General features: G+C 37.7%; 3 protein-coding genes across 4 annotated transcripts; 2 read left to right on the top strand and 1 right to left on the bottom strand.

The window, feature by feature from the left end:
- Positions 1 to 4,690: 4,690 nt before the first annotated feature.
- Positions 4,691 to 18,956, top strand: LOC145909300 (uncharacterized). 2 transcript variants are annotated; one of them, XM_082996702.1, is made up of 17 exons: positions 4,691 to 4,815; positions 10,475 to 10,680; positions 11,142 to 11,188; positions 11,263 to 11,316; positions 11,859 to 11,976; positions 12,142 to 12,295; positions 12,481 to 12,503; positions 12,615 to 12,816; positions 12,888 to 13,019; positions 13,279 to 13,403; positions 13,673 to 13,839; positions 14,062 to 14,237; positions 14,350 to 14,643; positions 15,220 to 15,296; positions 15,614 to 15,712; positions 16,272 to 16,934; positions 17,230 to 18,956. In XM_082996702.1, exons 1-17 carry the CDS (start codon positions 4,711 to 4,713, stop codon positions 17,609 to 17,611), a joined length of 3,024 nt encoding a protein of 1,007 aa, XP_082852828.1. In that variant the 5' UTR covers positions 4,691 to 4,710; the 3' UTR covers positions 17,612 to 18,956. The 2 variants fall into 2 exon arrangements, with proteins under 2 accessions (XP_082852828.1, XP_082852820.1); XM_082996694.1 differs by lacking the exon at positions 4,691 to 4,815 and adding an exon at positions 9,066 to 9,329.
- Positions 18,957 to 19,242: 286 nt separating this feature from the next.
- LOC145909542 (polyadenylate-binding protein-interacting protein 2-like) lies at positions 19,243 to 23,006 on the bottom strand. Its single transcript, XM_082996928.1, has 5 exons — positions 22,865 to 23,006; positions 22,274 to 22,427; positions 21,910 to 22,006; positions 20,722 to 20,798; positions 19,243 to 20,174 (listed from the first exon to the last, which is right to left on the bottom strand). Exons 1-5 carry the CDS (start codon positions 22,963 to 22,965, stop codon positions 20,118 to 20,120), a joined length of 486 nt encoding a protein of 161 aa, XP_082853054.1. The 5' UTR covers positions 22,966 to 23,006; the 3' UTR covers positions 19,243 to 20,117.
- Positions 23,007 to 23,745: 739 nt separating this feature from the next.
- On the top strand, positions 23,746 to 25,819 carry LOC145909552 (prefoldin subunit 1-like). The gene is made up of 4 exons (XM_082996935.1): positions 23,746 to 23,861; positions 24,133 to 24,299; positions 24,710 to 24,794; positions 25,413 to 25,819. Exons 1-4 carry the CDS (start codon positions 23,835 to 23,837, stop codon positions 25,491 to 25,493), a joined length of 360 nt encoding a protein of 119 aa, XP_082853061.1. The 5' UTR covers positions 23,746 to 23,834; the 3' UTR covers positions 25,494 to 25,819.
- The last annotated feature ends 200 nt before the right edge of the window (positions 25,820 to 26,019 follow it).

Below are 26,019 nucleotides of genomic sequence, written 5' to 3'. Positions count from 1 at the left end.
AGATGTCACAACTGTGTTTGTAACTGATGTGGTGTTCTTTGAACTTTTTTGTCTGGCTGTCGATGGTCCAATAACTCTCTCTGTAGTTGTTATTGTTCGGCTTGTCGCTGTACTCAATGTTGTAGAGTCAAAAGACATCGTATGCGAAACAGAGGCTTTACTTGTTGTAAATGTTGTTGTTATTATGTTGGTTGGTCTGGGTTTGATGTACAAGGGTCCTTCATACTTGCGTGCTGATGGATCCTCAATCTCCTCCTCCTCCTCTTCTTCAACTACTTCCTGAATCGTTTCAGCAATGTCGCCACCTTTGTCCTCCGAATAACTGCTTTTGATCAGAACTGGAAATACAAATGTGGATGTAATTCCGGAACGTGTATAAAAATTATTAAAAACGTCTGTAGAATAATAAACTACAAACCTCAAGTTTAAAGCAATCTTGCAGCCAATTTGGAAATATAGAATGTTTTTATTTTTAACTATATTATTTGCAGGTACCAAACCCAACGAAAAAACACGCGCCTTCGCTCAGTAGCGTTAAATTGCATACAAGGCGGCAACAACAACTCCCCAATTTGCATGCAAGATGAAAAATTTGTTGCAGGTGTCGTGTAATTTTTGATCTGTAAAAGCAGGTGCTGATTTGTATGACTTCGTGAGCAACGGATAATATTTGTCCATTTTCCCGATATAAAATTTACAAATCACCACATTTTGTTCAGACGCAGTGTTGTCGCAAAAGATTCTCACCTAATACAAAATCAGAACCTGGTAAATACATTGTTTGTCGGTTTCTTGTAGTTTAAAACTAAGACAAAAGAGTAAAATTAATCGGAATTGCTCTTCTGGCATTTAAGTTACGAAAGTGTTTATTGTAACCAACATTTCGTCCACCATCCGACGAGACTTCCTCAGGGTTATTAATTAGTATGTCTGGCAGCAAAAATAGCAGCAAAAGAGTAAAACTTTGATCGTATCGGCGTAAATGATGCCTAATACGTTCGGCCTGGAAAACTGCAACATCACGAAAGAAAAGAGAATCGCTCTTTGTGACGTCATAAATCTTCCGTCGCGCTCAAAACATCGCGATTGGCCGTAATTACATTTTTGCGCGTGAATTTAGCTTCTCTGTTAAATTTGTTTGGTCACGAACACGAATAATCAGAAATTTAATTTTGTGTTTGGGTTTTTCTGATTTTTCTGGATTTAAAACGAGAATTAAATCTGTAAAATCATGCACCCCATGTTACTATGACGAAACAATCGTATGAGGAAAGTTTTGCACCGTCATGATCTGCGTACACCAGAAAACTCTCGCTTCCTTGAAACGTAAATTTACCCTTTTAATCGAGAAAGCGTTTCCCTTAAGTTCAAGAATTCAAGACTTGCAGTTTGTTCGGTGTAAATTGTGAACACATGCCAGCATCAATGAAAGGTTGCTTGGCTAGGCACATTGTTTGCTGGTTTTACGCCCTTTGAAAATTAATGTGACAAAATAAAAATGATGAGATCGTGAAAAGGCGGCACCGCAGCATAATTAAATTGTAAAAATAATTCATTTTAACGACGAGTCACGTAGGAAAATTTTGTGCGTTCGGTCGTCGATCTATAACGGAACGTTGACGTCTGTAACATTACGCACCCACGATTAAATGAAGTGGAGAGCACGGCCAAGTCGAAAACAAGTGGAGTTATAAGCGACGAACTACCGCCTATAATTATAAACCACGTGACATTTTATCCTCCGTAAGGTTAAGAATGTCACGAGAATTACGGTTCTTGTTAAATTTGATCAAAGTTGGAATTCGCTTTCAACGAAAAGTTTGAAGACTAATATTGTTCGAACATAAACAATAATGTTGAAATATATTTTCTCCTCCTTTCTGTTACTTTTTCTTTAAATTCCACATTTTACCAAACTGTTCAAGACACGAAAATTTACAGAAATCAGTAAAACGCAATCGAATGGTAGATCTTGAAACATAAAATTGCCCATGTTAAATAAATTTAGCCTGATGTTGGTTGTCGCCATTGACTAAATCGTATGCAGCATTCGCATTTCGCACACAGCTTTAACGACTTGTTTCCCGCTTTTTATGGGAGTGTGGCACTTAGTCCGATGAGTGGAAGTTGAAAAAACCGCACGAACTTGAAAGAATCATAATTTTCACAGCTGTCTATTTGCTTCTTTGGACGAGCGTGTAATCAACGCACGCGCATACGAAGATTATATTTTGCAGCACAATGCAAACGCTGTTTGCTGGTATGGTATATAATTATTTTGTCTTTTTGAAGTAAATGTCCCAATTTATTCTTCACGGGTTGTTTTAATCCAAAGTAAGATTTCTATGAGTTCAAAGAAAGATATTGTAAAGTCGAATAGCTTGCAAGAAAACATGTGAACAGGGCAACTTACCGACAGCTGTAATGCTGGAGACAATAAACCCAGTGACCAGCGCCAATAGAACTCTATTCCTCATGTTGCACACCTTGCTCCGATCCAGGATGATAGTTTTTAACAATAGATTTTAAATACTATACAGAGAACCTTGAAAATTAATAAAAACAATCATTAACAAAAAAAAGACATGTGGTTTGAAAAGCTGAATAAAGGATAACTCACTGTGGTTCTACATAACTTATACTTTTCACATATTAAATTTACGATCTTTACTTCATTGCAGTTCAAATGGATCATGTGTTTACTGGTTACACTTCAGTTGCGCAATCGACTCTTAGTAAATTATTCGATTTTATTTTTCACCTTTCTGACACATGGGCTGCGTTGCAGAAAGTTGATACAAAACGCTGCAAAGCACAAAATCCTTGTCTTTTGCTTGGAAGTCCGTCTGGCAGCTCATTACCTCCATATTGCTCAAGTAAACTGGAATTCGTTACTGTACCCACACTTAGTGGTCAACGCTTTTAATGAATTAACCACAGCAGCAACCTTTTTTGCGACATCTCCACTAGGGAAAAGTTGTAGGCAAAACGCCGACGTACTTTTGCCCTGGGCGCGTTCGAATTAGACGTTTGCGTGTGGCCAAAAATTCTTATCACACTGCGGGTTTTAGCTGTGAGGAACTTGCCTTCCGAGTGCAAGCAAACAACAAAACCAAGCGCATTTTGCAAGTGTGGGTAATATTGGTTTCCTTGTGTCCGTCATATTTCTCGTTGTTGTTGTTTGTTTACGTTGTATTTCATCTTAAAATTAGACAATGCATTTTAGTATTTTTTTTGCAGATATTTGTAATATGCGAACAAATTCCATTATAGTTGATCGCCCATTGGCATATGTCGTCAATCTTAAAGATAACGTGTCGGGCACAGAGAAATGCGCAGTTTAAAAGTCATTCGTCCAAAGATACAGTTTCACAAAACGTAATTCTGTGACGCCCACTAGCGTTTGCAAAAAGCAAGAATTCAAAAATGTTCCAGGATAGCTATTTGTGTTGTGGACGTCTTTTTGGGGGATTACTAATTAAGTTTTTGGCCAATAATTTAATTGTCCACCTCTTACCACTTATCCCAAAAAATTCGAGTTTGAAAAAAATTGTTCCAAATACTCATGTGTTTCAACTGACAAATAATTTATTAAGCTATTGAAATTTTAATTTTAAATAACGAAAATGGTGCATTTTTCACGACAACAAAATTAGAGCAATTTGTTACTTAAACTTTACAAACCAGCATGTTTTATCAATTGCGGTCCTGCTGGCCCTGTAAAATTACTTCACTCAATGGAGGGAAATTTAAGTTTGAAAGTTGGCCTTTCAACTTCCAAGTTAAAGTAAACCTGAACTTAATATGTGAATTTATTATGATAAATAGGTAAGAGTGCCGTTAACGTTGTGTTGGTATTACGTGTTAAGTTCAAAGGCTCTTAAAACGCACGTCGGTGAAAGAACCTTGTGATGTTTTTATTATATGCCAAATAATTTTGTTTTACTGTGGTTTATTGTATTTTGCGTACAGTTTGGTGCATTTTTTCGTGTACGTGACAGCCAGTACAGGTAGCGGAGTAGTTGGGTTTTGTGGCAAACACCATTATTGTTCTATGCAAAAATTAGATACGACTAAAGTTTAGTAGTTACCTTGTTATCCATGTTTACTCAACAAATAGTCCTAATAGATCTCTAAACCATTTGTGTTGTGTATTTTATTTGTAACAAAACATAAGCTTGTTTGGTTCCCAGTCTCATTAATATTGTCAGTGTCAGAAAAGCAGAATTGCATTGAGATCTTCATGTCGATGTGTAATTCTCTGTGTTTTTTTAATGCTAGAAATTACTTATGAAAACATCCTGTGGCATTGACTATATTACATAAATGCCCTTATCATACATCAATTTGGAACAAAAAATGTGCACTTTCACAAAAATTTGCCAGTGATCAGCACAAAAAAAATTTAAATATTGCATTAACATACGAAAATGTTCAGATTGACACAATGACTGATTGCCAAAAAAATTCTTTTCGTAAATTGATAACTTAACAATCTGGGGTATTGCATTTCCATTTCAGTTGCAAAACCCAACTTTTAATCGAAGGTGATTAGTTTGGTCAAATCCATCTCATTATGATTCCAATATACTTACACGACCACCCCGCATATATTTTTACCTTTGCTTAACTCAATTCTGTTTTAGATTTTCACATTTTAATAAATGTAAGGTTAATATTACAATATTTCTAGAAGTACTTGCCACAAATATGTCTTTGAGAAAGAAAGCCAGAACTGTTTTTGGCTCTCGGAACAAAGAACTTAATCGAAGCATCCGCATAAAGGACAGAAAGCGAAGAGTCAAAGAACAATTGGTATGTGACATTTTTCATATCAAATTTATTGTCAATTTGCTGTAGGACATGTGTGGTATAGTTGGATTTGCTCTCTATGTAAAAAAAAGTTTCATTATATATTATGTATTGCATGCAAAACAACTTTAGGCCACTTTCATCCAATGGAACAATAGTATTTATGCTTGTTTGTGAAAGATTGTAGTTTATTGCTGTGTATATACATTGATACATTATATCAATTTAATCATAGAAAATATTGTTCTGTGGTGTTACCAGCAATACTAAAACGCAGATAAATACAAACAAAACAAGTTGTCAATAGCCACTTTCACTATGCTTACTTTTACCTTAAACATGTGTAACGTACTTCAGTTTTCTGCCTGAGTGAATCAGACAACATCAAATCCACAAGAAAATGTTGTTTCGGTATATTTACATTTTAAACATTATCAGGGCAAAATGCATTATTTTGTTTGAAATTAGCACATGGAAATATTTTTTAAGTTTTAAATATTTAAATAAAAAACCTTTTTACCCTGAAGCCGAAATAATTGTTAAAAGATATCTTCCCAAATCCTGGTCCCCAAGCTATTTTTAAACTGACGTAAAAGACTGACAATCCAGGAAGGATTGAGGAAGAAATATAAGGGAAGTAATTGTATACTCCCACACAACTCTGTGCCAACATTGTGACATCACAGGAACTCAACAATGCTTTTGTCTTTGTTCCCACTAGTTTTCCCTGTGGGAACCTCACCATGCATTGTGAAGAATTTCTCTTGTGGTGGGTTTACCCCTCAAAAATTTTTAAAATCAGTGGCGTGTTTAAATGAGATGGAAATCGGCATTTATTGGGCAAAATTTGTTTTGTAAAATAAAAATTATATAAACTGGTACCAATCATTGGCCACTATTTTGGGTTTCTTGAATACAGACACGCTAAGACCGATTGATATATTTATACCAAGCAGCACATGATTATGTCTGTTGTGTTTAACACAATTTCAATTGTTTTGGCTTGAGGAAAATACAAATATATATATTTCAAGTCAGATTCGACCAAATTGTTCGGCTGTATTCAAATGTCTTGGGTGTATTTTCTGAGATATTAAAGTAATGTAGAATATGACGTCTTGTGATTAGGAAGTGTTTATCAAGGCACGTGACATCGCGAAGTACGCCTCAATTGACGACGGAAACAATTTGGCAATAGTGACGTCACACTCGGATGATTGATCGTTGAAACTTTTTTCCATATTTGTGAAATTTCGTTACAGATGTTAAAGTTCAGTGTAGCAAATTGAACGGTCCCTTGAATCATATCAATCATTTAAAATCAAAAACCTTCAGAATTATCCGTGTAATTGAAAAATCACGATTTGCTTTTCATCGTTTTTAGTATAAAAATAAAAGTTGCTCGCTACATTTTCTGTTCTTAATTACGTCACTCCGCGATGACGTAATGTTTCTTGCGCTTTTCGCACAGCTACGGTTTACGAGAAGTCGACCTGCGTCTTGTTTGTCATTTGTACCAACAAGTGATGGACAAACATACCCCGGTATCATGCCAAGGGTCACGAAGGGTCTGTAATATGTTGTTGTCTGGTGATGGACTCCTTTCGATGGTTTTTGTCAACACAGCGCCGCCACAGAGAGTAATGGGAGTTTGTTGGAAACTCTGCTTACTTAAGTGTCGCAATTTTAATTGCCCACACCTGCTTGTCGTGAGTTATGAAGTGTTTTAGATCGGTTTTGCCTTTTTTGGATGGACTGTTGCCCTGTTGTGCGCATGGCTTGTGTTTTTACAATTATTTAATGTTTAAAGTCGTTGACACTAACCACTGCTTTGGCATAAAGTGCCTAAATAGTTGTATCAGTGGTATAATTATTTAATGGTTTTAACAAAACACCCTTATTTGGAGATACGATTTTTCGCTTCACGAATTGTATTTTGTGTCGTTGGTATCTTGGCCAACTGGTAAAGACAAAATAACACCTTTGTAATTTTCTGTCAGTTGCTGATATTTTTTTATTTTGTCACCGTGACCTTGAGTTACGTGTCACGAAAAATCCCCGGGGATTGCGTCACAGTGAGGTAAAGCGAATTGGAGATTCGTTTCGCACATGGCACGTTGGTAACTAGCCTACTTGCAAGATCTCCGGCCTCCCTATGGGATTGGCTGGTACAACACGAGGAAGAGTTGAATGAGGACTTTGATATGAGCTTAGTTATAAGTTGTCAGTTGTGGTGTTGTAAGGAGGTTTCCATGTGATTAGTGTCAGTGTAATTTGCCACGCATTTTCAGCGCCATAAGGGTAATTCAACCTGGAATAGTTTTGATAAGGTGGAAAATTATTGTCCAGAACAAAAACCTAACGACTTTCTTTTGCTACTGGTAACAAAACCACACTAAAACAACTGTACCTGTTATCCTAAGGTTGTATGCATGTAACTATCCGCTTGTATAGATGTGTATTTTTGTTTACACACCTTGGTTAATTGGATGCTCGTTGGCCGCCTCGTCGCATGTAAACACACAGTACGTTTATTCCATAAGCTCACTTTTTCCCCGTTCGTAGAGAATGATGGTTTCCTGGAGTTGTTTGAGGTGGGCGTTCATTTGAAGGCTAGCGCAAGCGAAGGATGTTGGTTTGTGAGAGCTTGCGTGGCCATCTAGTTTCGTATATGTCAGGACAGTGTTTGTAAATTAGAGGTTCCTAACCTTTTTTTAGTGTTGATTTCACTGCTAAATCTTAACTTAAAAAACGAGAAAAGCAACAAAAGCTTTAAAAAAACGAAAGTGAAACAGCATACAGAAAGAACGCAGCAAAATTATTCAAATCAAGTTGTATACAAAACTTTGTGACTAAAGGCAAATTTGTTTGCCAGAAGTGTTGATGATTTCCGCAGAATGTTAAGTGAGAGGCGCAAGTATGGTTGTTGAAAATATTTTGCACAAACGAACAGGTTATTTTAGTTGCTATTTCGAGCTTTCAAATCTTTAGATGTACCAACACTATTATTTTGTTGAAAAACTTACTAGTCATTACAGTTTAAAACGGCAGGTACATGAATAGACTTTCAGTTTACGCCAGTTGTTGACAAATCCCTACCACCAAGGAATGCTCAACCCATAAATTGCTGCAGGATTCTTTGCGGGAAATTAGTAGCAACGTTTGATCAGAAGTAAAAAAAAATGGAAACAGCAAACAGAGTCAAATGTTCCTTGCGCTCTCGATCGTCCTAATTTTTTAGCATTGTGACGTAATAACCTCTCTTGTCTAAATGATAATTACCAGTATTACGATATAGTACAAGGAGAATGTATCAGTATAAGATCTGTGGTAAGGAACGTACTACAATGTAGTAGTAGAAGAAAAGAGTGAAAAAGGGCAAAACTGTCCCAAAAAACACTTGGAAGCACTTTAAACAGTTGTGCCGGGAAAATTGCTGTAGCCTAATAGTTCGAAGACAGAAAGTTTTTGGAAAACGCTTCCATTTGCCAGGGCATTTTGCTGACCTAAGTGTTGTTTGGAAGTTGTCAGTTTTTTACTGCCGTAGTTCAGCACTATGGCAACTGTATCGGGTTTTAGTCTTGTACCTAATCTCTTTTTTAAATCTTAATAACGGATAAGGTTTGTGCGTTATTACATCCAGCAAACCAGCATTGTACTTTGAACCACCATTCATAGTAATGAGGTTATAGCAGGTTTAAGAGTGTGGCGATATTTTGAAATCCTCCCGCCAACCATTTCGTCGCAATATTTTCTAGGTTCCTATAACATTGGAGTTAATCTGATGTGTTTTATCGAAACACCGGCGTTCTGTGGTTAATGTGGTAACCGGCAAAGCAGGGCGATTCATATTTCAGGTTTGCTGGCTGTGTGAAGGATAGGACTCGTGACCAGCTGTAGAGCAGCGAAAACTCATTGACAAAATGTCAGGTTTTTGTCAGTTTGCCAGGGGTCGAGTTAGCATTTTGGTGAGAGAGTTTGGGCCAAATGTTGTTGTCGTATTTCTGCGATTCTAACATTATTCAGCTTTGTTGGTTTTAAACATTTTCACCTTAAAAGTTATCAATCGTACTTTATTTTTCGACATGTAGACATATTTTAAAAAAATGATGGGAGATGCTGAAGGTAATGTAACCAATTCCTCGCGACTAGTTATAACGTAAGTATGACGTCATTTAACAAATGAGACAGCGTTCCAACAGAAATTGTGTGAAAAGACTGTATGTAAGCATATCCACTTGTAAACAGGACAGGAGTGACGACTGGACTTAGGTGTGTTAACAAAAAAAAGTAGCCGCGCCCCTGGATGCCATTGTTGCGTCACAAACAACCCTGTGGAGTTAAGAGCAAGTCCGCAGCGCACCTGTTGTGACGTCACACAACATATTATGACGGTTGAGAACCCGTTGACGCGTCTGATGGAACTGACTTCGGGAGGCGGGGAGCCGTCAATTGCTGAAGTTTTGAGCGACCTTAATCTCTTCTACATTCGTCAAATCGGAGCAAGTCTTCGAAAGGTGACGTCATAATCTTATCGCGAGACGACAAACCAATGAAAGCGAATTTGTTCTAAATATCTAAATCCGCTATAAAAGGTGTTTGCGATAAAAACTCAAACCTGACAAGCTGTGTTAATTGTGATCAATCATTTTTGGAGTTGCCTTTTCTCGAGAAATCCAATCAGATGTAAATCGCCTCGTAGCAACCATGTTTGCACCTTTTCATTACTCCAGTACCCAAGTGCGTTGGCAAGACTATATAGGGTTTTTCATCCCTCTGCCAAAACCCAATACAATATTTGTGTTTGCGAACAATCGCATCTTGTGACCGCACAATCGACCAATCGCGCCGAAAATCCAATTTTGTTCCAAGCACCTCGCGACACAACTGCTCCTTATTAGCTAAAGTCCCCAAAACTTTGAAGCCACTCCAGACACGCGTACGCCACGTTCATAACGATTCACGGTGACGAACGCACGACAAGTCTGTCCGCCGCATGAATCAGTGTGCGTTGAGTCGTCGAGGAAGCAATTAACAGGACTTACAATGTGTTTTTCTTGCGACAGTGTTTGTGGTCCAGCGGACTTTTTTGGTATGACGCGTCTGTCGTATTGCCTTGCCGCTCCGTGTTAAGTGGCACCCCAATGGTATGGATTTGACGCATATTTCCTGTCTTGCTCCGAAATGAACAAGAATATTCCGTGACAACTCCATGAGAATTTTCGATTGCCAGATGTTATTTTTAAGCCTTGGGTTTTTTAAAAAGTTTCCGACTGACAGTTAGTTGGTTTCTCCACACTGGGGTATTTGCAGGCGGGTAAAAAAGTTTGATTAAAGACGAATCTTTCGTTCCGAATTTAATTCGTGTTTTCCTGCTCCGTTGATACTCGGTGACATGAATCTGATGCTGACAAACCTTCGCCATTCGATCGTAATTGCTTATAGTTCAACTCATTCGTGAAACATTAATTTTAATACTTTCACGCGCAGCACTTTACACGTTGCAGGTTCATCACACGTAGAGCTTACTTGCCAATCTCAGCGCAATTCTGTATATCTTCGGGTTTACTGTTTGTTTACGTGATGATCCTGCAAGCAGCAATTCTCGACAGACCCGAGTTGAATCACTGCCAACGCTAAACTTTACATTTGGTTTTCGCAGCATGTTGGACTTCAGGAGCGACTGGAGCGAGAAATCAAAATTCGCGATGGCGCTGGCCGCTTGATGGCAGCATGCACACACGAGAATCAACTGTTGGAAGCGGCAAAAACTCTCCATACTTCCAACGCTCGAACTTTTGTTTACATGGCGGAACTGCAGAAGTTAAAAGCTGCAGAGGTTATGGATGCACTTATGGACGACCCGGGGTAATTAATTGAAACATTTGATCATGTTTTTGGATGCGAACATCTTTAATTATCTTTCTTGCTGCTGACGCAGGCATAATATTTCGTCCATTTTGAAGCTCTTTTGGTTAATTATATTTGATCGACGTTTCGGTCGTCATACAATCGACCTTCTTCACGACAAAGTGCGTTCATGTACAAAACACTGTAAATATAAAAAAGCGCGAAAAAACTCTCTTCTATACACATGCAGCATTATTATTAATTATTGGTTTGTTTCAAACGTAACCCTCACCTCAGAATGTCAGGATTTTCAATGACCAATTTATTTACAGTTTTTTCTGTTAAATTGTCCTAATTCTCATCCCGCAGGCCAAAAGTTGGATTTTGTTTCCGAAAAATATTTTTTCATCTTTAATTTACTTTGTTAGTTTGTGCATTTTATTTGTGAATGTTTTTAAAACAACCGCCTTTTTCTTCAGGTTTTCTGAGGAGTCGAAAGTTTGCAAAGGTCGGATTGCGATTTCAAGTAAGAAGCAACAAACTTGTTGTAACGGTGATAGTTAATTCTATTGTGAACTTAATATAGTTTCTTTTTGTCAGATATTCGGATTCCACTGGTTTGGAGGGAAATTTTCGTCAACACTAAACCCAAAGGTAATGAGACAACTTGAAACCTTATAATAACAGTTTTATGAAAGGAAAAACAACGAAACCGTTTATTTGTCATAAAATATTTGTTTGTTTTCTCTTATTCTCGGACCGCCATTCTGTCGCGAGTCATTGTTACGTCACAGTCAGCCACATTTACGAATTATTTTGAGAAGTTGTGTATAAATAAGGTCACACGCCCTTCTCCTCGTGACGTAGTTAAGGTCACCCGTGTCGCAAATTGAGTGTGGTGTCGCATACAGATTGTGTGTATTAATACATGTCGGTTGCTTTTGGGGTCAACTGGTGATTTACGGACACGTTAAACTTATTGCTGACATACTGTGATGTGTCTACAGAAAGAATGCTTTGCAGCGAAGGGGAGGTTTAAAAATAAAGTGTGGCCCGGTTGATAAGTGATGACGTCTTTTTATTTCTAAAAGAAAATTACTCTTTTTTTAACACTGGCATTATTGTTTTTGGGGGTAGCGATTTTCTGCTAAAATGCTGTTTTTCGTTCATTTGTATTGTTTTAATATTTATTGTAGAACATGGGAAACACGCTGTGTTCTGTCTCCTCACCCTCGGTAGCGAAGTACAAGACACCGAGCTTGTCTGCATCGATAAAACCACCACCGACATCTCCTTTAGTGACGTCATCGTTTTGTAAGTACAAGTGACGTCAGACATCGCACCATTATACATTTTAGTGAATACGTTGTTTTATAGTAAAAAATTGTACTCTAACCACCTTACAATGACGTCACAGATTATGTATTGTGTCGTCACTATTACGTGTGTGACGTAACTATAGTTTTGTTGCTTTTAAAGTGAGAACGCTCCGTACGACTTTAAACTTCGTGTGGATATATTCGCTTACCCGATGTGTAGTTCGTCGGTGTCAGCCCCAACACCACAAAAACTCTTCTCCAGACTCAACAGATCGATTGGAAGAAGCGAGGGGAAGAGAACAAGGGAGAGATTGGTATTTTAATTGTATATATTTGCTGCATAATGATGTAATGTAAACGTTTTGATTGGAGCAAATTACCAAGATATGTTTGTGGGTATCAGTATGAAACCACAAAGTCATTTCAAATTGCCATTTTACGTAATTTAGAAGGAAAAAAATTCTTTAGTTTTATTTGTTTATTTATTTTTGTCTTGCAGAACTCGGCACCGAGCCTCAAACTGTGAGTATAAAATTTTTAACGCAACCTTTGAAATGTGTTTTCCCTGCCTATTATGTGTGTAAGAACCGAAATTTTTTACGTAAACTTTTCAAAACTCTGCAATCAACCCAGGGGACCACAGTACGAAAAGTTGGGTACTTTGACCTTGACCTTGGAGGACGTGGGTGACTCGATGAGGTCGCATGACCTTGATAGGGTGCCGGCGGCAGATCTTAAGGTCAACCTTCCGCTGTACGAAAACGTTACGTTCCGCTTGGTTGCACAGCCGAGGTGTCTTACCGACCGATGCGTGACCGGTTTTCTGAATTTTTTGGTAAGTTGCGAATGTTGAACAAACGTTTTTTCATGGTTTGACCTCTTTTTGAACGGTCAACATGTTTGCAGGAAATGGTGGGGGCTGTCCCGAGTTGGTTACTCCTATGGTGCGAAGTGAAAGCTGGTTTTTTGAAAGGTTGGAAAAACCCCGAAGACAGCGCCACCAAGCAGCCGCATGTGGTGGTTGACATCCTGCGAAAGGTGAATGTTTTATTTTTATTTATAAACTGTGATTCTTTGTCACGGAACTAAGGAAATATCAGCAAAGAAATCTGCATAATATCTTTACAATTGTTGTTGGGCTTTTTTATTTTGGTCAAGCCTGTATGATTACATGAAATAATGAAAACCTCAATTCGCACAAAAAAACTTCATTGTTTCTTTCTGGTCCCCGTAGGCTTGATTAAATAATAATTTGTCTCAAATAGTTTTTTCAATCGCGCTTGATGTTATTTCGCAGGATGTGAAAATAAATGAGATCGAGAAGCAGCGTCAGAAGCGTAACCATAGTTTCCAAGTTCGAGATATAACGGAGAGGAATCTGTTTGCTGCGGAAGACAAGGAGGATCTCATCAAGTGGATTCGGTAAATCTTAAATTAAAGTGTTTAAATGTAAAATATTTTACGTTTTAAGAGGACGAAAGTAGTTTGTATCCCTGCAGTAAAATATAAGTCAACTTTTAAAGGTGTCTAATGGCAATGGCCTGGCAGCAAAAATAGCAGCATATATAAAGGCGTCAATTGTCAGGGCGATAAAATTACAAAAAAATATTTCTTTTGCGATCGGAAATTACTTTTCAGCACAAAATCTTCGAGAAGTGCTGTCTCTATAATAATTACAATTACCCCTGCAGAGGTCTCCGCCAGCACAAGAACGACCACGCTGCTTGGAGCGCCGCATGCGTCATCGATGACGTCATCAGGAAACCCATGTTTATCGCTTCGCCCTCGCCGAGAAAGTTGCCTTCAGAACTCATATTCGATCGTGGAGTGAGAAAGACGTTGGTTTACGAACAACTCGGTAGGTTGGTGGTTCGAATCCCGGCCGGGGTTGGGAGCTTAATGTTGCTGCGACCTATGGATAATATCCGTGGTTATGTAAAATCGTTTTTTTTACAAGGAACGTAATTTTTGAGTATTTGCATCATTTTATGTTGTCAATGTCATAGATAATTTACCAATCAAAAAATACGTTTTCTGTATTTTCGTGAAACGCAATCTCATGAATTTCCAACTTAAACAGGCATGGATTCCCCACTTAAAGCCATGACCGAAGCCATCAGATGTACTGACCTACTACAAGATCAAAACGTGGACCCCGAACAAATGACGTCATCCGTACAAGCGATGTTATTGGACAATCAGTCGACGGCTCCATGGGCCGGATTCTTTACCGGGCTTTCGTCAAAACCGGCCAAGGTAAATGTTTCCCTTCAAAAAAAATTATGTTCAATGTTTCCCAAAACAAAACACACTTTGTGTTTTATTTTTTAGAAAAGTTTCTATTTTAACACACACATTACATTTTTAGGTTACCAAGGTAACCAACATCCAAAACGACCGCAGTAACCATGGTTACAATCTCCGTTCCGTTGACGCGTGTAGTCATGACGACAGCACGCCCTCGGAAGACTCCGACCCAAAATCCATCAAGCTTCACCACCAGGGGGTGGTAGGGAGCACCTCCGGTTCCGATGACGCGTTCCTTTCGGATTCTGACGACAACAACATTGATTCAGGGGGGTTCCGTACACCCCCAACCAGGAAAGCCCCTCACTTGACGAGCAGCTCGAAGAAAAAGCGGAAAGCCCCTCTTCCGCCTCGGGTTGGTCACATCTTTTGTGAGACTAAATTTATGCAAAAAAATAATATTTTGTCAGTTGATCGATCAATTTATATAAAATCAGTCAGAAGAAATCCGCTAATAAGTCTTGGTTGGCCACAAGTCTGTCCGGGGATTCCGCTAGTTTTTGGAGTTTGTATATTTTGTAAGAAAAGTATTTCAATATGGAACAATCAAAATCTCGACCTTGGACCAGTGAGTTACTCAAAAAATTAAAAACCTGGCCCAGTCACAGATTGGTTTCTTACCATATAAACTTAGAAAGCAATTCCAGATAATTATGGGTTTTTCGAAACCAAGCTATCCACAATTACGTTTTAACACAAACTTAGTGGTAATCAACCGGTCGATCTATCGTTTAATTTTGCATTGTCTTCGCAAAAATTATAAATAAATATGCGTAACCGTCAACTTTTTAACAGAACATTGTTGCTGTTTACCATATTAACGCAAATTTTTCAGTTTTTTTCTAAGACTCTAACACGGAATTCCCTGGCATGCGAAGATTTTTCGCAAACAAACGTTCCTCCAAGCCTAAATACCTCCTTGCTTTTTTAGGATAAGCCTCCACGGCCCTCTTCAAGATCCACACCGCCTCCAAAACCCCCGTTACCGAAACTCCCTCTTAAAGCAATGTAAGTTGAACATGTGACACTCGAATATCTGTGGTTGTTTCGGTGAACTTTGTCCAGGCGCACACACAGACCGTGCGCCTACGAAGTCTTTGTACAAGTTGACTCTCCAGATTTAACGCCTGCGATAATGAAACTAATACTATCCTGGTGGAACTTCAAGATCAACGAAAAAATGTTACCACTAAGAGAAAAAGACAAAATTCTTGGTTTCGGTCGAAATTGCTACAGCAAATATTGCAGGAGTAATCGTTTCCTGTTCATTGTCCAAACTTTGCTCGAAAGTGATTTGAAATATAAACGTATCTATCTTCCCGCAGTATGGCAAGGAGCAGTTTGTCTTCCGCTTCCTCTCTCGATGACATCCTGGAAGAGAAAAGAGGCGGTTACCAAGGAAACCGCGTTCCACCGAAAACAAGGTTTGAAATATTTGCATTAGATGGCGCACTTTGTTTGTCCAAATCAGTGATTCTCAAACTGTGGCGCAATTTCCAGGTCACCTTGGCGTGACCAAACTAGGACACCCCCCTCATTTTTTTTCTAGATCCGCCACTGCGCAGGTGTGTCGTTTTCGGTCTTCAAGAAAGTTTCTATTTTCGAAAATGGAGCCAAATAACGAGTTTATTTAACATTCACGACTGAAAATTGTAAACATGGGAAGGTCTTGATAGATTTGTAATTGGTTCAAAAAAATATTCTTGTTTAATGCGCTGCACGCGAAATGTTCGGAACACTTCTGGTGTAGCATTTATAGGTTTTCGTCAGTAGTTTTCCCGTTTTTTCGGGGGGAAATGTATTTCTTCAAGCAAAATGAAGCCAATAATATGAACTGTGTAAGCTGCAGACAGATGGCCACTGTTTCGACCTTTATTACTTTAAGTATTGCCTGCGTAAAAAGTAAAGTATGGCTTGTTCAAGTGGCTGGGATTAAGTCTTAATTGTATTCAAATCGATGACGATATCTTTGTTATCTTCCAGGCACCAGAGGCAAAGATCAGCCGACATTTTACTCTGTGGCAAGATTATGACGAGAGGAGTCGCAGACGGAGGTGAGGAGGAAGATCCTCCTGCGAGCAGGGACTCCCTCCACAAATCAAGTCGTTCCTCCGGATACAAGTCGGAAACAGAAAGTGGAAGTTTGTCCTCGGAGTCAAACTCAGTGAAGAGGAGCGAGCGCGTTTGGGAGCGGAGACAGAACTGTGTGATGCCAACTGCTATCGTTCCTCTTGCAAAAGGAGAGGACCACGGCAAGCCAAGGGGATTTGAGAGGAGCCAATCCTTGGATGTGGAGGGATTTCAAAAGATCCAAGCAACGGGAGGTTCAGGTGCGAGACTTCTAGCGCCACCAAGTGAGCAGGAGGTGATATATGCCGAGCCGGATGAATGTCGGCCACGAACCAACACGCTTCCTTCCATTTCTCCGTCGAGAAGAGCTCGCCTTATATCGAATCCGGACTCTTGCTCCCATCCCTCTCCGTCAACAGTAGGAGGAGGAGGAGGATACAAGAAACCGATTCCAACTCCGAGGAGGTCCTATCTCACAGCAGTGGAGGGGAATCAAATGGCGAAGAGCAAACACATCTACGAGATTCCATTTGCTAAGGTGAACGAAGAGCAAAGCACTGGTGGAGCATCTTATAGGTATGTGGTGCCTAAGTAGTATTTATATTTGCCTTGCAATACATGAGGTCGGGTGAGTCAGTGAACCTCTTGTCTTGTAAACGCAATCTTGTAAAGTCACCATTCGACTTATGAATCTTTCAGTGTTGTGTTAAAATACTTGAGGACGTTTTAAAAAAGGCGAAGTTGCCCAAATCTTATATCTGTAATTTGTCGATTTAGGTCCCAACTTAAAGCATGGGTTACAATTCACAACTGGGCTCATTTGTTATAGATTAGTTTTATTCCGCGCCTATTTTTTGTTATTCTTGTGCAGGCAATTACAGTTCGACGCCAACGCCAAAGTTTACAAGCAAGCCAAACCTCCCAGCCTTCCTCCTAAGAAGAAGAAGAGCCAGGTGGATCAGCATCCCAGTGATCAGGGAAGCCGAAATTTAAACCAGGAGGAACCGGTTTATGCGAAAATTGACAAGAAAAAGAAGGTTGCCGAACGAGCTTCGAAGAAAGCAAAGGGCGTTGATGCTTACACCAAAGCTCACAAAGCCATCATAACTGTGTGCAAACAAAGGATGGAAGAGGAAGAGCAAAAGAAGAAGAAGCAGGAAGAGGAGGAGGAGGTTAAGGAGCAGGAGGACATGTCCTCCGAGCCACTGCAGACTTACAGCGTGGTGAATAGGGAGCTGGTGAGCCGTGTTTGATGATTTTGGTTTTTCTGAACTATTTAGGCTGCCACGTACAATCGTGTCGTTTTTTTTATGTGGAGGCAACGAATGTAGCAGAGAAATCATATTTTCCAGTCAGTATTCTTATGTAGTTTGGTGGAAGAAATATTACATTCTTGTGCTTCTTTGTCTTTACCTGATTCCGAAGTGTTATTTGCCGCCATCTTGGACTAAACTTATTTTATTCTCTTAAACGCATCCATAAACTGAACTGGGAGATCAGCAGTTATGCGAGGTCAAGCGTAAGTTGGGATTGCGCAGAGTTTTTGGAACTAATTCTTGCCTGACGTTTAGTAAGCTGTTCCCAAACCGGTTTCGACGACCTTCACTGCCACCATGTTTTCCTCTCATGGAAAAAAAATTTGTCACGTTTGTTTTTATTATTACGTCAAATCTATTATTCCAATTGGTTAAATTAGTTCCATGGTGCTTAACCCATGTAAAAACCTTGCATTTTTTTGGTTTAGAAAACTATCTTCCCTTTTTTAATGTAAAGGTTGAGGCAGAAATCTCGTAGCGTTCGCTTTTTGTTTGTTCCGAAAGTACAGGGTGTGTTGTTTGTGCTTTTTAAACTTCGAAGTGCTTGGCGACAGTAGCGCCTACATATTAGTTATCAGTATAACTCCTATGGTGAAAAGCACCACGTCCCGGCTTGTTTACACAGATTTGACAAACTCTTTTCAACAAATGACAAAATGTATTCCAGTTAAATATGTTTAAAACTTTATATTCTTCATATTTTTGTTTTTGAAATTTAAACGTGTTTTGTGTAAATTTGAAGGCGGAGTTGAGTCTAGAGAACAGAACAGTACAGGAGAATATTGGTGAGGTTCAATACCCAGTGTGGGTTTGACTAACAAACCTTGCCAGCAGCAATATACTGGGGTATTCCTCAAACAACAGTGCAGGCCAGAGCAGCTTTATGGACAGAACTGTTATTTCTGCTTTGTGTATTTTATTCGCTTTTTGTTCGTTAGGTTAAACAATTTGTTGCGTAACAATGGGTTCACATTACAAACGGTTGCTGACGTAACAATCGCATTTGTTTTGTATCTTTGCTTTATCGTTCGAAATCCAACAATGTTAACGCTAGCGTTTGGGTTTATTTAACAATGCTCCATTTCCCTACTTGCTGTTCCATCGTGCTTGCAGCAATATGTTATTCTTTGTGTCGATAGCTGGGAATATTGGACTGTTTAACGTTGATCAGTTGCTGTTGGTGATTGTGTTGCTTGTGTTTTAAATGGTTTCTCTTCTACTGCTAATCATCTCGTATCGCTCTACTTTCTTTGTTCAAGTTCAATTCCATTCCAATAAAAATTTTGCGCAATTTGTGATTGAGGCAACTTTTACCCCACCAACACTTTCTATCGTTCGATTCACCATCGTCGGAACACTAGTCGTATGTGATGAGACGGATGTCGGCAAATTTGTCGACATAAACTAACTGCAGTATGAACGGTATCAAAAAGCGATTGTTTGTCGGAAAAAGGCGATTGTTCTGTTACAAACAGAAGATCGAAGTGTCGAATGTAATATTAAAGTGAATGATGGCAATCTTTCAGCGTACAGTAACACAAATACCATGACAAAAAATTCACCCACGGTTTGGTCGACAACATTTTGGCAGTTTTATTTTATAAGAACACAACAAAAGAAAATTAGAAAGAAAGAAAGTTTCACACAAATTGGGCATTTTGAAGACATTATAAGCCAAGCATTTACAATCAGTTACGCTCTTTGTACAGCAGTAACATGTATTACTGTCACAAATATTCACGGTGACACAACTCTTGTTTTTTGTTGTCGCATTTTGATCTACACACCATCGTTTAAATACATATTTTTTTGACCACTTGTTTTGTTAATTGAGGATATGCCGTGCAAACAACCTGTAAATAGCGGTTGAAATAAGATAGCAAACATTTTACATGAATGAGGTTACAAAAATAAACACAGAGTTTTTTAAGCACCATGAAAGTAAACCCTTCTTAGTCCTTGGCAAACAAGAATTAAAATGTTATCAGACCCAAGGGAGTTTAAACCTTAGAGTTACTTTTTAAAGAGTGTTTGCACGAACTGTGTAATTGTAATTCCCATTGCATGCTGCCACATCACCACTTTTGCTAACAAAGAAACAAAATAGGCACTGGACAAAACGAACATAGTGAACTGTTGTAGAAAACAAAGTCATACAAAACGAAAGGAGTCAAGCAAATGGGATCACAGTTGCAAAGAGAACGCTGCATATAAAATCAATGCAGTCCATAGCAATTAAACGAGTTTCCAAGTAACTTATTGTATTATAACCCACAGGTGAATTTACTCTCACCACAAGTATTGTGGCCGTAAAAAGGAAACTTAACTTTCCAAGTAACAAAAATGTTCGCCCAATAGAAGACTCCTGTGAATGGCTGTTTTTTTGTGTGGTCCTTTTAGGGATTAGATTACAGGCAACAGACAAGACAAAAAGTTGTTCTCTTCAAGAATCACTAACAGAACGTGGTATGAAGTCAACTGCGTCTGGATTAAGATGAGCCTGGAACAAAATTTAAAAAAATATTTGACAACAAATTTAGCTTAAGTGCATTTTTGCATACAATTATCTGTATAGGCACCAGATGTTAAAACTGGATGGGACTTTGTGATTAGGTTCAGTTATGAACTTGATAGCATTTGGTGACATTGACCTCAAGTGACCTGACTGTTGCCCACACAAACAATGTATTAAAAACAATCTTTAATGCATGGGAATTGGAGAGAACATATTCTTTTGTTTATGGTTACATGAAGCAATAAAACATGCAACTCATTTCACTTACATGACTCTCCACAGCTATGACATAATGCAGTGCAATTAAATGAACCCGATTGAACTGTGGTGTGCTGTGTGTCATCAAGACAATTGTGGTATGATATGGAAACAATTTACATAATTACAAATGGCTTTGCTTTTCCATTTATGACTGAACAAGACAGAGCATGCAGATAATTCTCAGGCAAAAAACAAATAACTTATAAAATATTTAAATGTTACAAATTGGGCCACCAGGCGTTCATATGTGTGCGTATAATGTTAAGCTTACTTGTGGAACCAATGCTTCAACATCATTTATTGCAAGTTTATCGAGGTTGCTCTCCACGCCCTGTGGTGTGGCATCACCTGCGCAGAAATATATGTGAGTTCTGGAATTAGAAACCATACATAACCAGAGCGAAATGTATGTTGTATTGGTGATTTTCACACTATATTTCTTATATACAAGGTTGGAATTATTCTGGAACTTTAAAATAAGTTCAGCTGGAAAAAAAATATAATATAGTTCTGAGGTGTTTCTTTTATACTTAAGGGAACACATTATTATGATTTTATGGTCCCTTTTAACACAGGGGTGTTAAAAAACAAGTACATATCAGACAAATAAGAGTGTAAGTTACATGATAAACAAAAATATGCCAGCCAGACAAAAATAAAGTTATTTCTAGAAATCATGAAAGACTGGATCTCCACATATACAACCTGGTTAACTTTAAATATTGGTTGTTGGAATATTTTTACAAAACTAGAATGAGGCACAATTATCTCAAAAAAGAAAACCTAGATATCATTTAGAACTTATTTCCGTTTAAAAAATTAGGGAGTTTATTTAATGCTGGTAGGTCACTCATAAAATATCTAATAAATGGGCTAAAGATGGATAGTCCAATGGACCCCAATACTCATTGTTTATGTCATGCAAATCACATGAGCAACTGACGTCAAATGATTGTGACAGGTCTTACGGACGTTTAGTCACAAACAGGAAGCTATTATACGTGTGCTAAACAGAAGCAATCACAATAGTCCAGTATCACAGACAATGTTTATAGCAAAAAGTGCTCTTTGTAAATGGATAAATTTCCCTGATAAAAATGTTTAGCTTATATTTTTTCAAGGGCCTGTTTTTTTATTGAATAAAAAATACATCAACCACTCATCTTTACATTTGCAAGTGCATGATTATGTTTTATTTTTTGTAAAGGAAATTAGTGTTCTGTTGTATTTAAGCAAAAATTTGGAGCTAAGCTATGGCTCTGCAAGTATAACAAAAATTAACATGAAGAAAGTTTTACTATAAGTCAAGTGACAAGTACCAAAAAAACACCTTAAAACAATAAACCCAAAACTTAAAAGCTGTCACAACAAAGGCCACATTGCACTCATACGTTTTACTTGGGATAAATAATGTTTAAAATTGTACCATATGCAACCAAAATATTTTGTAATTAGTTACCTGTTGCTGACACCATAGCTCTCATCCGATCTTCTTCCTCCCACATGTCTTCGAAGCACTGTTCAATAAAATCCTCTTGTTGTATTTCCTCCATCGCCTGAACAAACAACACCACAAAAATATTGTCATTTCTTCATATTTGGGGAAAAAATAATTGTTTGCATCTAATAGGAGGTCTAAACATGAATAAACCCTATAAACTAATGACTGTTTTTGAATATAGGCAAACTGGTCATAAAAGGATAAAAGTAAGCAGTTTTGTTGGACAATGGGGTTATTTTTGGTCAATTCCATTTCGCCATTGTCTGTTCCACATTAATTTGATGAATACACCAACAGTCAACACCATAGAGCAGTGTTTTACCTGCTGATCAAACTGATCTGAATCTGCCATCCATCCATATTCCTCCAACAAATCATTGGCATCTACGGGTTCATGTGAAACTTCCGCCCTCTCAACCGCTATTTCTTCTCTGGGTTCCTCGCCCAAATCACACGGCTCCAGGAAAACAACCGGACTAAAACACAACCCATAAGTTATTCTGCATTGCACTGTCAAGATTTACATTCTTTGCAGTCTGCACACCAGATTGGAAAGTATTATTTACGCAAAGGATTTTTTTTTCGCTACCATTAATTGCACGGACAATCGAAGCGCTTTTTCTTTGTTAATGCGTTAGCTAATTTTTACTGCACGGGTTATCGGTAAATTTTCGTAAAAATGCGCGGAGGATAAATTCGACGTTTTTTCCAATCTGGTCTGCACAGGAATGTATATGTGTGAGTTATTGCAAAACCATAAAATATTTGGTTTTACAAATTTAAAAAGTAACAATGTAGATCAATTGACAGGTCCACATGCTATGTGCCATACACAGTATATACATGTTTTTCAGTACAAATTGCAAAAAATTGCACACATTTTTAAACCTTGAATCTACATAGGCTACAATACCTGTTCACAGGGTTTTCTGCAATACGAGGCTCAAAAATGCATTCCACAGCATTCACATCAGGTGGAAAATCTTTCGCAATAGTTTCTGGCGGTCCTTTCATAGTTTATTTTCAGAGATACAGATATTGATAATTATTAAACTGAAAAGAAACGAAAGCGTAGGCTACTTTAGTACTTAGAATAACCGACATTTAAAAAACCTTCCATAAGATTGCGCATCACTTTAAATCAACCAAATGGACTTTAGTTGCTACATCACAAAAGTTATAACACTTTTCTTTAACATCTTCCCTCGTCCTCACCTTCTATACTGGAAGGAACTAAAGTTTTTATTATGTTGCGACGTCACCATGCATCACGTGACTTGGTGTCTTTTGTAAACAAACTGATGCAACACAGAAAGAAACAATACCACGAAATGTTTGTGTATCTGATAGGGTGATGTAACAAAAAAAAATTTCTCAAATAATAAAAAAAATAACAAAAAGGACACAAACAAACACAGTGGGATATTTGCTGCCTTCAATGCAGAAGCTTGATTTATGAAAAATTATGTTAAAATTAGTTTTTTTTGTCCGGTGAACTTATTAAAAATTGGATAAACAAAGTACGATTTTGGTGAAACGAAAAGAATACAAACGTAATATTTACCATTTAATTCTTACACCGTTTATTTAATTTTCTGTTTGTTCATAATGGAGTAGCGGTCTGTTTTTCTGTTGTTATTTTGAATGTAAAGTATTTTTTTGCCATCATTTATGCAAGAGGTGCTACCAAAAATGTAAAATATTTTTTTTTAAGACAGGAATTAAATCATGCGACCAAATCAAATACAAAACAAAAGAAAACTGCTGTTTCAAATTCTTTCCTGTAAGCTCATCCATTAAACAAAATGTGCGTTGGTTTGGATTGGAAATTATTTTCTGTTACTTTTTGATTGTCGTAGATCACATATACAAGAACAGTGACAATGGCGGTCGATATGGAATTACGCAAGGTAAATGGCTCGTTCTATTGTATGAAGTGGGGATATATCCTCCGCGTACTTCGGCGAAAAGTTACCGATAAGCCGCACAAAAACAATTAGCTATCACATTAACATACGAAAAACGTTTTAGTAGTCCGGACAATTAGCGTTCGCCGAAAAAAAATCCTCCCACAACTTACAAACTTTTCAATATGGTATCCAACAACAATGTATTATTATTACCGATGGTTCAAAACGCATATTTTGTGTAAGTTACATCTCAGGTCTACACATTTTCCAGGCATTTGCTGAGTTACAGAGGAAAATGATTGAAACCCAAGCACAGATGAGGATCAGTGACGCTCAAATTGATTCACTGAACAAAGAAAAACGCAAGTTGGAAATCACCAAACATGAGATTGAGTCGTTTCCTGAAAACACAAAACTCTATGAAAGCGTTGGACGAATGTGAGTGATGACAGGAGTCGAGGTAGTTGACACAAGGCAGAAGATCTTTTGTAACTCCCTATTTTTTCAACCCATCATTTGAAATTATCAATTGCATTTAACTCAGTCTTAACTAAGCACAAATAAACAAGGTTCATTGGACAAATCTTTTTATGTGGCCTAAAAGCCATTTTTAAACTAATTAAGATTGCTTTAGTGGGAATGGGTTAGACTTATTTTTTGGTTCAGCATCTTAATTTTGAAAAGTGTTCTATAACAAGATTTTTTTAAATCCTGCTGCAAAAATAATGTTTTCTTCATGGACCTTATGCTGTACTGCTATTTTTGCTGCAAGGCATACTAATTATGTTAAGTAGCAGTACATGTGTAACCTTTTTTTGCATTGTTTCTTATAGTGATATTTTTGTCAGGTTCATGCTACAACCGAGAGGGACTGTAAAAGAAAACCTTGACAACAAACATAAAAAAGCTGATGAAAAAATTAATGATCTGAAGGTATTTTATTATTTTTATCAGAGGTTCCCACCAATGACCTGTATGTGGCAGTGAGTCACTTGTAATCAATCTTTGCAGAACGAACAAATTATTAGCTTTGATTCAAGCAAGCTTGTTTTATGTGTGCAGCATCACAAACCAACCACCAATAATTCTTTGTGTTCAGCAAGAAAATTGTTGTAGAACATGTCATGTTTTCGGCATACAATTCATTGTTTGTTTTTCACATTGTGATAGCAAGTTAAATCATGTTAACACACTTGGAATTTAAGTCTTTAATAAAATAGGGTCAGTGAGCTTCAGATATTAGTGTTTCACTCCGTAACTAAAAGGATGTGTCACCTTTAACTTAAAATGCATTCTGACATCATTCACCATGTAAAAGTTTCACCAAATTCAGTCAATAGATTTGTCCACGCTACATTTTAAACTGTTTGTATTAAGTGTGCAATTCCTACATATTGCTCATTTTGATTCCAATGCAACATCATGACGATTTTCACTTATGCTTTTTTGCTGAAAATAGTATTGATGTTTCTGCGTTGGTCAATTTTTGCTTTTTTTGTGGTTAATTGTTAGTTGAATAAATGAAATAAACTGTTACATTGTTATGTGAAGGCAAAGAAGACTTATTTGGAACGAAGTGTGAAGAGCAGTGAAGAAAACCTTCGAGAGATGGTTTCACAACGAAGAAAGTAACGGGTGTGGAATCATCACATTGTTTACATGTTGTTAATGCAAACTTTGAGTGTTGCAACTATTAGCAAGTAATGACAGAAAATCTATTTCAATTCCTCACACTTCCAATGTATGCTTGCATTTATGGCGACTTGGCAACAAATCTGTGCTAAACATCAGTGGAAATTACATATCCTGTTAAACAATAACAGTTAAAAATACTTAAAAAAACATGCTTTGACATTACAAATGTTAGTGTTTTCGATTGCTGTTCAAATTTTGCTTTCACATTTGCAAACTATTTTCCTTAAGAAATAAATTGAATTCAGGAAAATTGGGAACATAAATATGTAGGACTGAGTTTTCTTCTTTAAAGTTTATTGTTTAAAAGAATTTCTTGGTTTGTGATTTCCCAATTTTTAAAATACAGAATCGTGTCTTTTTTCTCTTGGCTTTGCCGCCCATAGACAGGTCCCAGTTTAAAGGTAAAATTGTCCAGCGTAAATTGTGTCCTGAGGAGCATCTCCAAAACAACCGATTACATAAG

The sequence above is a fragment of the Ascidia mentula genome, chromosome 1 (assembly GCF_947561715.1).
Source record: "Ascidia mentula chromosome 1, kaAscMent1.1, whole genome shotgun sequence".
Taxonomy (NCBI): Eukaryota; Metazoa; Chordata; class Ascidiacea; order Phlebobranchia; family Ascidiidae; genus Ascidia; species Ascidia mentula.
Note: the sequence above shows the minus strand (reverse complement) of the source record. Positions and strands in the feature narration are given on the sequence as shown.